At 56.9% G+C, this 11739-nt stretch overlaps 1 protein-coding gene across 1 annotated transcript in view; it reads right to left on the bottom strand.

The window, feature by feature from the left end:
* Window positions 1-504: 504 nt before the first annotated feature.
* The window catches only part of SIN3B (SIN3 transcription regulator family member B), a 35798-nt gene continuing 24563 nt past the window's right edge, over window positions 505-11739 (bottom strand). The window contains exons 9-19 of the mRNA XM_065874467.1: window positions 10876-11083; window positions 9471-9587; window positions 8121-8359; window positions 7200-7383; window positions 5854-6457; window positions 5496-5665; window positions 2869-3042; window positions 2488-2580; window positions 1248-1342; window positions 836-1040; window positions 505-735 (exon numbers count right to left, since the gene is read on the bottom strand). Of these exons, the coding sequence (XP_065730539.1) occupies window positions 505-735; window positions 836-1040; window positions 1248-1342; window positions 2488-2580; window positions 2869-3042; window positions 5496-5665; window positions 5854-6457; window positions 7200-7383; window positions 8121-8359; window positions 9471-9587; window positions 10876-11083 (2320 nt within the window). The remainder of the gene's footprint in view (window positions 736-835; window positions 1041-1247; window positions 1343-2487; window positions 2581-2868; window positions 3043-5495; window positions 5666-5853; window positions 6458-7199; window positions 7384-8120; window positions 8360-9470; window positions 9588-10875; window positions 11084-11739) is intronic.

The raw sequence follows: 11739 nt of genomic DNA, 5'->3' as shown, positions 1-11739 counted from the left end.
GGACATGCTTTTCAAGCAGGTCCACCTGGGCCCGACTCCTCCGACGTCAGGGACCCTCAAACGCTGACCCCTCCTGAACGTGAGCCCTCGCGTGGCTCTCCCCCCACTTTCACCATACGCAGGAAAGGACCAGCGGTGCCCAAGCCTGGGGATTTGGCATGTGTGACGGGAGTAGCCCAGCAGGCATGTGAACGCACTCACTTGTGCCTTGAGCGGTGCACTGCTTCTCCCCCTTCCAGTGGGGACTGAGCCCCTAGAGTTCAAGTGTGGGGAGTGCTTTACGTCTGGCACAGGACGGGCCCAAAGGAAGCGGGGAAGCCAAGAGGGATGGCAGCGTGGGGCCGAGAGCCGACACCACCCGCCCTTCTCTGGAGCTCACAGCCGATAGCAGCAAGGCTGGGGGACGCTCTGCGCCCCTCACACTGTTCATGAGAACGCCCGATGGACACACAGGCCGAGGAAGCAACTGCACTAAGTGCGGGTCGTGGTGGCCGTGTGGGAGTGTCAGGGCGAGGCCGGGCGGCGGCTGTACTGCACTCGGTAGCGGGTCACCGGCAGCCCGTGCACATGAGCCGTCTCGCAGAGCGTCTTGCAGGGCACCATGTCCTCGTCCTCCTCGCCCATCAGCCAGTCCTGCACCAGGCTGGCTGCCTCCACCGGCACGTTGTCCTCCAGCCAGCGGCTGTGCCACTCCTCGAAGTGCTGGTGGTGGCGCAGCAGGACCAGGGGCTGCACCTGCAGGGGGCGGGGGAAGAGAAGAATCAGGATGGCCCAGGCACCCCAGACAGCTGTGGGCTGGCCCCCAGGTTCCCGGGACGTGGGCAGGGAGGGGCACCTGCTTGGCCCGGCCGAGCGTCCCACGGCGGTACATGTAGTCCTCGGAGTTCACGATGAACATCATCTTGTGGGTGCTGAGTTTGAAGCGGCAGTCCACGTTGCAGGCGCTCTCTACCCCGACCAGCCGCTTCCAGGAGCTCTTGGCCTCACCCCGCAGCGCGCGCACCTGCTCACACTGCCACCTGCGGAACTTCTTGAGGTTCCTGGGGGCGAGGAGGATTTGCAGACTAGAAGGTCCTCGTGGCCCAGCAACACTGGGAAGATGCCTCACCTCCCAGGGTTGGAGAAACGCAATCGGAAGCAATGAAAACCACCACCCAAACCCTTTGATCCCGTGAAAACTAATAAAACCCCGTCACGCTGGGTGCTGGCAATGGTGGGAGAGGCCCCCGGGCCCAAAGTCCTCTCACCTCTGCAGGAACACAGGCTTCAGGAGGAAGCCCTCGGTGGGCGAGCTGGACGCACCCTCGGTCCCCACGTACTGCTCCACGTACCGAGCCAGGTGCTTGGGGGACAGAGGGAGACGCAGCCCAGGTCATCAGAGGCTCCCGGGGACTTTGTCCCCACCCCTCCCGAAGCACTAGGATAACAGCTATCGAGGACCCTGAACTGTGATAGAGACCAGCAGACTGCAGCTCCCGATAAAGGGCTCAGCTGGAGTGGGACATGCACAGCCAGGCCACTATTCAGATGATTTACGGCATTTCGTCCTTAAGTGGATAAATCCCTGCTGTGTAACGACTTTCCCGTATCCATCACGTGATAAGTTCACGTGGAACAGGAGGCCCCTGACACGGAGGAGAGCGGGCTCTGGGGGATGGGTGGGCAGGAACAGACATCAGGACACAGACAGCAGGTAGGAAGAGGGAGAGCACCGGCAGGAGTTGCGGCTGAGTAAAGGGGGGGCCCGGAGCGGTCACCAGGTCCAGGGCAGACATGGCCTGCAGCGTCCGAGGGATCCTTCAACTGCTCACCACCCTGTTAAAGCACGAGGCTCCTCCAGACTCAAGCTTAACAACAGCACATTTGCTGGAAACTTCTGGAAGGGACCGGGTGTGCAGGCCCCTACCCTCCCTTGTTTTGGAGTGTTTCCAGCGAAGGGCGCTGTGAAGGGAGCCCCCGAGGCTGCGGTGGGTGGCGCCCCAGCTCTGTGAAGGCGGCTTGGGCTTCTGGGCCCTGCTCCCTGGCGTGCGGGCACCAAGCGGAATGTGCACCTCAACGTGTGGGCCAGGTGGGTTTTCTCCTGGTGGTCAGGGGGCACCCAGAGCTCTGAGCTTCATGCACAGGTAGCGCGGCGGCCACATGCCGCGGGGTCTGAGTGACTGGGCTGGCCATGGGCGGATGGCACGGTGTCGGCAGCAGGTGGCAGGAGCCGGGGTTTCGGGGGAAGCCGGCCTGGCTCCCACACGGCCTTCTGGCCCTGGGACACACCCCTGGCTCCTGAGAGGCCACCGGCAACTCCCACCTCCTGATGCGTTTCCAAGGAGAGCATTCAGCCTGCACAGAGGCTTCTCTGGTGGACGTTTTGCGGCCTGTGCTCGGCCAGCATGTGCATGGGCTCCCGTGGTGGGAGCCCCACGATGCCGCCTGTGGCTGCCCCTGGCCCCCATGGTGTGTCCAAGGCACAGAGCACAGGGCTGCGGTCCTCACCTGCACCTCTAGTGGGTCCTCTGTCTGGGCTTCCTCGGTGTCCAGGAGCTCAATGGTCATGATCACCTGCCCTTTGCGCTGGAGGAACATCACCTGGGGAAGGAGGGGGACAAACAGCCTGAAGCCACGAGAACAGCCCAGGCCGGCAGAGGATGAGGTCGAAAGGTCATCAATGATCCCTCTTCACCAGCCTCCAAGCCCCCTCCTTCCTTGAGGGACCACGTGCCGGGCTCCCACCTCACAGGCCCTGTGGTGCCCTCCGGGGCCGGGGCCTGCGTCCAGAGGCCCAGCGAAAGCAGCACACGGTACTGGGCTCCTGTCGTGGGTGCCCGCCGTGCTCCCCACAGCCTCGTGTGGGGCTCAGCGTGGCTGGCCTCTCACCTTAAAGCAGTTCTCGTCAGCCATGCACCGCTCGGCCTTCCACTGATAGCTGGTCTCCCTGGCGGCGCGGACACAGCGGGAGGACAGGTTCCCGCCGGCAGCACCCCGCTTCTTCTCGTTCAGGTAGAGCTCCACCACCTTCAGACAGACATCGTCGCTCACGAGGTGGTGCAGCTGCCGGGGAGGGAGGGCCGGTGGGTGCCTGGCGTGTGCCCGCCAGGAGGGCTGAGGCACAGCCACCACTCCCACCTCCTGCTGGAGCCCCTACCTCACCCAGAGACGGTGTGGCAAAGTCCACGGGATGGGGGTGAAGACCAGCGTCCAACGGGCTGTGCAGGGCGACCTCCATGCCGGATGCAGACCAGAGCAAACTAGACCAGACTAAACCAGACCAGACTGGGGCAGACCAGGCCAGACTAAATCAGAGCAAACTAGCAAACCGGACCAGACCAAAAGCGAGACCAAACTAGACCAAACCAGACAAGAGCAAACCCGAGCCAACCAGAGCAGACCAGCAAACCCTGCCTGGGTGTGAGAAACGCACAGAAAAGATGCAAACGGAAGTGTGCCAAAATGGGGAGGGTAATCATAAAAGCAGTGATCGTCTTCCGCCAGCGGAAGTCAGTCAAACACAAGTGATTCCTTTAACACCTATAAGCATACTTAAAACCTTTAGGCCTAGGATGAGACAAGGATTGGAAAAGGCCGAGGCCGGCGTGAGTCGGCCCCTCTGCGCGTGAGCTGTGGCCCAGACAGGCTACTGCAGACTTAGGGCCGCAGGCTCCGCTCTGTGTGCCCCTCTGCTGAGTGCACACAGTGACGCGTGGACACACATGGGTCTCACATGGTGCCTGACATCCAGCACATTCCCAATCAACGTTAGCTGCTGTTACTGAAAATAAGAAATGCTACTTTAAAAAGTAAATAAATACAAGGAAGTAAAGAGTGTGGATACGACGCTGCAGGTTACAGGTGTTGCGTGGAGGGGCCCTGTGAGCCTCATGTGGGGGTCCTGCCTTCACTATGGCTCCAACTAAACGGCTCCATTTTTATTGCTTCTTTTATCTTTTAAAACAGGTTTTACAGGAGACATTTGTGGAGAGAAGGAGTTTTGTTTTTAAAAAAAGGCATGAGTCAAAGTATATATGGTCCAATCCTCCCGGTGCTACAGATGGGGCCGCCTTCCCGAGAGCTGTGGCCTGTTGGGAGCCGACTCGCTTGGTCCAGGAGAGATGAGAGAGCCCTCCCCGCCCCGGCCCCCCGGGGCAGGACCAGAGTGGGCCAAGAATCTGGAAGCTTCCCCCCAAGGCTGGCTGTGTCTGCCTGCACCCCACCCAGGGGAGCAGAGGTCATGCATACATACGGCCCACAGGGGATGCAAAGCGCTGCTCCAAGGGCCCAAATGGGACCTTGTCCCTGGAATCCTTCCCAGGTGGACGATGAAGGAGCTAACGGGCATCTCAACAGACAGGAATCTCAGAGAATCGCGCTGCCTGGACGTAGCCAGACGCTGAGTTTATGCAGCTTCAGAACCAGGGACTCTACCCCAGTGTCAGAAATCAGCAGCGGGTGCCCGTGAGTGGGGGGCGGCTGGAGGGGACACGGGTGGGGTGTCCATCTGTGAAGACCCACCGAGGAGTCGGCACTTTTCTGTATGTGTTTTACTTCAATAAGAAATTTGTAAAACCTGGAAGGAATTGCCATTTTTAAAATGTTTCTAGTAACTGTACCTGGGTGGCAGAGTAATGACATTATTCCTTCCTCTGCTTCTTTTCCACTTTACGATGAACAGCCTCACTTGACAACCAGGAAATGAAAGTCCAGTTGAACAACAACTCGAGTGGTCACCAAGCAGCACCCACGTCCCGGGACCGCACCCGACTCGTCTGGGGCTTTGCTGTTTATATACTTATGACCAATTTCCTCTTGTTGACATTCAGCTGTGGGTGACGCTGATGCACGTCACGGATATTCCCCCGCCAGGAAAAGTGGGCCACAGTTTCTTTACATGTTGCCAAACAACCCTCATGAAAGGTTTTTCAACAGGGGCTCAGACGTATCCTCGCACACGCACATCCACAGCAGCACTGGTCGCCACCACCAAAAGGTGGAAACAACCCAAGTGTCCATCAACGGATGAATGGAAGAACAAAATGTGGTCCCTCCACACAATGGAATGTTATTTGACCATAAAAGTGGGTGATATACTGACACACGCTACATTGTGGATGAACCTTATAAACGTTAGGCTGAGTGAAAGAAGCCAGACACAAAAGGCCACATAGTATGTGATTCTGTTTATGTGAAATACCCAGAACAGGCAAATCCAGAGAGACAGAAGAGGGCTGGGAGAGGAGGGATGGGGAGTGACTGCTAATGGAGACAGGGTTTCTTTGGGGGAAGATGGAAATTAGAACTACTCAGAGATGATGGCTGCACAACACTGCAAATGTGCTAAACTCCACTGAAACGTTCACTTAAAACTGGCGAATATTACTTTACAAGAATTCTACCTTAATTGAAAAAAAAGGAAAGGTGCCAAGCACGGGATCAACCGCAGGCACAGGAGTGAAGGAAAGGGACTCGCAGGGAGGTGCTGCCCGCTTGCCTGCCCCACGCCTGCTCACCTGCCGGGCGATGCTCTGCACCAGCTTGTCCATGGTGAAGCCCACGTAGGCGTGGATGGTGAACATCTCGCGCAGGGTGTCCTCGTACTGCGTGGGGTCGATGCTGCCCTCCAGCAGGCTCCGCACCATGTCCAGGAAGGCCGGGTAGTATTCCTCCAGCTCCACCTCACCTGAGGGGGCGGCACCATGGTCACGGAGGGCCCGGCTCCCACGCGGCCACCACCAGGAAGGATCTGGAGTCACCGCCTCCCACTGCAGGTGGCCCGGGGCTCTGGGGCAGCTGCTCAGCTGGCCCGCCTCCCCTCCCGGATCTCAGAGGCAAGCCCCCACGCTGTCATCCCTGGGCCCAGGGGCTCACTTGGCTGCTTCAGCCGCAGCTCCATGGCGGGGTCGTTGCCCTTCTCCCGGCGGCCCTCGCAGAGCAGTTTCTCCCTTTCCTTCTCCGTCCGGTACTCCAGGAGCTGCTTCTGTGCCTGGCGGTAGATCTTCAGAAGCCTGGAGCACAGGGTCTGATGGAGGCGCAGGAAGAAATACCAGTTGTTGTTGGCAAAGAAGAGGCTGTAGACGTCGTCCAGGGGCTTGTGCTGCGGCGGCTGCTGCTCTGTGGCCGGCGCCTCGCCCGAGGCCCCCTTCTCCTCCGAGGCGCTGCTCTGCGGTCCGGGCGCTGGCTTCTTCCGGTCACCAGGGTCTGCACTCTGCCCCTGGGGGCTCCCCCGGCCCTCATCGGCGGAGTCCTCGGACGCGCCCAGGTCCAGCTGCTGGGAGAAGAAGAGGCTGGGCACGAACTGGTGCACCAGCTGGTGGATGGTGCCCTGGTCCTCCTTCTGGATGGCCGGCTGCCGCTTCACGTAGTAGCTGATGAGGGCGGCCGCGTCCTCCAGGATCTGCCGGTCCTCGTATACGAAGATGAGGTGCGGCTCGCTGGAGGGGGCGCTGCGGCCCTCCGAGTGCTGCTCCTGGTGCTGGGGAGACAGGGCGGCTGTTAGACGGGAAGCGACCCACTGGGAGAACTCCAAGTAGGGGGTCCAGGGCCATGGGGCTCTGAGGGCATCACAATGGCTGGGGGCCCAGCTGAGCTCTGGAACCAAGACGAGGCCGAACTCCCACTACCAAGGCCCGCAGCAGCACTCAGAGGCTGGGGGAAACGAGGCGAGCAGCACCCTGATTATTCGAGTCCAGCTGACCCAGGCTGCCTTGGGGGTGAGGAAGGCTCAGGGAGGACCACGGGCCTCTGCCCACCATCATTCATTCACAGACACTTGGCTAGACCCCGGAAGACCTGCAACAGCTTGCACTCCGGCCTGCACACCCGGTCCGTCACCACCCTGCAACGTTCCCTGCCTCTGTCCTTTCCCCGCCTGCCACGAGCCCTTCCATGGTCCTGCCATCACCTGGTGCTGGCACAAGCCTCCCACCTACTCGCTCCCGTTCACCAGCCCACGCCAACCACTCCTCTCACTGAGTCCAGAGCCACACAGAAGCACGGTCGGCCCTAGTCGCCCCTCTCTGCTGACAATGGCAGGGTGGCCTCAATCTGCCTCCTGGGCCAGCCCTATGCTGGGTGCTACAGAAACACCCAGCCTCACCCCTACGCAGCCCAGCGAGGGCAACGGAGGCACAGAGAGCTGGCCATCTGCTCGAGGCCAGGAGAGCCAGAGCTTGGGCCGGGCAGCCTGCCCCGACCCCGGCTGAGGAGGGCCTCACCTCGTCATAGACACTCTCAATCTCATTGAGCAAGCTCTTGGAGCGAAGGGCCTTGGTGTCATTCTGCTTGAAGTTCACGGCCTGGTGGTCCAGGGACTTGAGGTACGCCTTCTCATACTGCTCCCGCCAGATCTTGTTGAAGCCCTGCTGGGCCTCCCGCCACTCCTCCTCTTTGGCCTTCAGCCTGCAGGGCCAGAGGGGCTTAGCATACGGACAGCCCGGGACACCCGCCCGAGTCACCCCTGTGCAGGGCCAGCCTGTCTTCCACCCACAGACCCACTGGACATGTCCCACACTCGGGACCGCCAGCTCCAGGCCTGTGCAGCGGGCTCTGTGCTGTATAAAGGAGGGAGGGGGTAACGGCCCCGTGGAACCCGCATAGCCAGTTTTAAGGTTTCTCAAACATCGCTGTCCTGGCCCACAGAACTGACTGCACTCTATGCAGCTGCTGGCTCGACCGCCGGGCTCCCTTGCTCAACTGTGAACCCCGCAATGGAAGCGACTGTGTCGGGCTCGTTTGGCTCTGTAGCCCCAGGGCTGGGTACAGCACCTGGCTGAGGGCAGCCATTTAACCAATACCTGTTCACTGGCACAGTGAGGGTCCCAAACATATGATTAAATAAAAGGCAAGCCGTGATATAGGATGGTCCCATTTGTGCTTTAAAATAGTTACTTTTCATGTTCAGGTTGAGATATGATTATGTGCATGGCAGAAAGTTCTAGGAGGACACAAACAACTGTTGACAGTTGTGCTTTCCTCTCGGGAATAGAATGGGGAGATGAAGCAAGACTGGAAAACACTGTAACCAACCAGACTGAGACCCCAGGGACCCCCTCACGATTACACCCGTGACAAACAGCACTAATGAGCTGCTGGGGGGCTCCCTGCAGCAGGCAGGGTGGTCAGAAGCATGAGGACACCTTTTCAGGACGACGGGGACAGCGGTGACAGGGTTCTTCTTGAGGCTCTCAATGATCTCCGGAGCCTTGTCGCCATAAATGCGGTGGATGGCGCGGCGCTGGATCACCTCCGACGTGCCCCCCAGACAGTCGTCCAGCCGGAACTTCTCCTGGTCTTCCGGCGCCATCCGGGAGAGCTTCTTCTGCACGCTTTCCAACACCCGGATCGTGGCCAGGTTGGTCTCCAGGACAACGTCTAACTATGGACAGGAAAGCAGAAAGGGGTCAGCTGTCGGGGCGTCAGTGGGGCCCTAGGGACGGGCCTGGGCTGGCAGAAGGGATGTGCAGAACTGAAGAGGGGACGATAGACATCAGGGTGTGGTGGCCCTGACGTGGGTCTGGGGGACTGGAGGGAGCACAGCTGGTTACGGGGGTGTGGGGGCGGTCCAGACCTGGGCGATGATGGCATCACCTGGACCTCACCACTGGTGGACCCATCTGAGGAGGGGAATGGGTCCTAGGCTGACCCTTCCCACAGGCATCAAAAGCACGTTACACTCAGCAATGAAGAGGAAGGGACGCGTGGTACATACAGCCCCCGGGTGACTCCCCAGAACATGTGCTGGGGGTAGCCAATCCCCAAAAGTTATATACCATGTGACTGATTCCACTTAGGACAAAGTGAAGGAGGTGGAGGATAGGTTGATGGATGCTGGGAACTGGGGAGGGAGGTGGATGGGGATATAAAGGAACAGTGTGAGAGATCCTCCTGGTGGGGGAACTGTTCAATATCTTGGCTGTGGTGCTGGATACATGGACCCCCACCGGTGAGAGAACCGCACAGAGCTAAACACACATGCACACGCTTGTGCACAAGATACCCTGCCCCCCCCCCCGCGCCCCCCACGAATACAAGTCCAACTAGGGAGACGTGAATAAGATCATGGCCGGGTCAATGTCCATATCCCGGCTCTGACACTGTGCCAGAGATTTACAAGCTGTTACCACTGGGGACCCGGATCACTCTGTGTTAATCTCGGTAAAAATTTGTATTAAAAAAAATTACTTAAGTGAACCTAATTTTAGTTAATGAACACACACACACACACACACACACACACACACACACACACACACACACACACACACACACACACACACACACACACAATGCCTAGCCAGCCTGGAGGCCAGCAAGGCAGAAAAGGGAGGCTTTCAGGAGCTGCCCCCTGCTGGAAAGTGCTGGAATCCCTGATACTCTAAAGGAGACGAGAGGGATCAAGGAGGATCAGGATACATCCCAGGGTGCAGAGGAGATGAACTGGGGAAAGCGAGGGTGGGGCCGTGGAGAAGGCGGGCCTGCACACACACCTCGAAACGCTCGTCCTCACAGCGGTGCAGCTGCTCCTCGTAGGGTGTCTTCTTGGAGCTGACGAAGGTGGAGTCCTCTGACCAGGAGGGGAAGGACACCCAGGTGTCGTTCAGTACCTGCACCAAGAGGAAATGCCGTGACCAGCGCGCCAGGCCCCCACTGCCAGAGTGGTTTACTGTGTTGTCCAGCGTAGAAGATACGAGGATAAGTAACAATACTGATTTTACAGGAAATTACCTTATCATACAAATAGTAAAATTACCTTTAAAGTGGTTCTAAGAGAAAACGTGGCTTTGATCAAGTGAACAAATCTTACTATCAATGCTTTGGGGTTGGCAAACTTTCTCTGTAAAGGGCCAGATAAATATTTTAGGTTTCGCAGGTCATTTGGTCTGTCAGGTCTACAGAGATACATCGCTTTACTGTGCTTCACAGATACTGCCTTTTTTTCTTTTTTAAACAATGTGAAGGTTTGCAGCAACCCTGCATCGAGCAAGCTCAGCGGTGCCATTTTTCCAACAGCATTTGCTCACTTTGTGTCTCTGTGTCACACTTTGGTGATTCTCACAATATTTCAAGCTTTTTCATTATTATTACATTTGTTACAGGGATCTGTGATCAGTGACTCGCTGAAGGCTCAGATGATGGTTAGCTTATTTTAGCAATAAAATATTTTAAATTAAGGTACATACATTGTTTTGTTCAGACATAACACTACTGCGCACTTATCAGGCTACAGTACGTATAAACGTAACTTTTATATGCACTGGGAGACCAAAGAATTTGTGTGACTCGCTTTATTGCGATGTTTGCTTTACTGCAGTGCTCTGGAACCAAACCCACAATATCTCCAAGGCACGCCTGTACTCAACTCTGCTCTTGTCCTGGCAAAGCAGCCGCAGGCAGTATGTAAACAAATGGGCATGTCCGTGTGCCAATAAAACTTTACTTACAAACACAGGCAGTGGGCCGGATTTGGCTCATGGGCCATAGTCTGCTGACTCCCAGACTACATATCCTGGAATCCAGCAGGCACTCTTGAATTCTGGAAATGCAGTAAGCCTGTCTACTAACTCTGAAAAAGTGTTCAGTGGTCAAGCTAAACAGAAACATGCTGAGGGCAGTGAACCTGGAACAGAGCGGGCTCAAGGCAGAAATAAATCTCAGTCTAAATGACGGAGGAACAAGCCAAACCCTATGCTGGCGCCGTGTGCTCTGCGGCTTGCCAGAACCACCAGCAGGGTAAGAAACTGTCATCTCCACCCATGCATTTTGTTTTGGCACATCCCGGCACCATCCACCATTCACCATCGGGGGGATCAACACTCGGTCCTCCATGTGGAACACAGGAGGGGGTAAGGAGCATGCAGCACACAAGCTGACGTGAGCCCCGGGAAGCGCTACCTCCTTGCAGATGGCCGTCCTCCCGCTGCACTTGGGCTGCTGGTAGGTTTTGGGGAGCGCCCGGTAGCTGGATCCGATGCGCTTGCATGAGGCGTAGTCGATTTCCCGGCTTATTCCATCCCCGGATCTGTCACTCATGGGTGGGGCGAAGGACAGCTCTTTCACCCCCAGGAAGGACTTGAACTGTGCAAAGAGTTCTGGAAATTTCCTTCAGAAATAAAGACAAGTCGGAGGGAGGTGGGAGGGACAAATTAGGAGTTTGGGATTAGCAGATACACACTATTATATATAAAATAAACAACAAGGTCCTACTGTACAGCACAGGGAACTATATCTGGTATCTTATAATAACCTATAATGGAATAGAATCTGAGAAAGAATAAATATATATATCTGAATCCCTTTGCTGTACACCAAAAACGAACATGACATTGTAAATCAACTATACTTCAATTTTTTTTTTAAAGTCTAAAAAAAAAAAAAAGAAAGAAAGACAAATGGTAAGTAGCATCCCGAGGCCCTTCTGAGAATGATCTGGAGATGTTAAAATGGCTTCATGTTGATGCCGGCAGCTAAAGATGGTCAGGATCAACATCAGAGAGGAGGGGCGAGAGGCAGGACGAGCACCCAACACGTGTGGAGTTGCCGCGTGTGAATCTGCCCTCCAGCCCTCTGTCACCAACCAGGCCCCACCGCTTGCGGGAGGTCCTTGAACACGCCAAATAAAATGACCTGGACTGGCAGAAGCTGGGGTCAGCGATGTATGTTCCCTGACTGGAAGAGGCCGGGCATTAGGCCAAGGATCAGCAAACTAGTCAACCTCCCCACACCTGCCTGTAAACAGTCGGTCACATCTACTCCTTT

Source organism: Phocoena phocoena, chromosome 3, assembly GCF_963924675.1.
Source record: "Phocoena phocoena chromosome 3, mPhoPho1.1, whole genome shotgun sequence".
NCBI lineage: Eukaryota > Metazoa > Chordata > Mammalia > Artiodactyla > Phocoenidae > Phocoena > Phocoena phocoena.
This window is presented reverse-complemented; position numbering and strand designations above follow the sequence as displayed.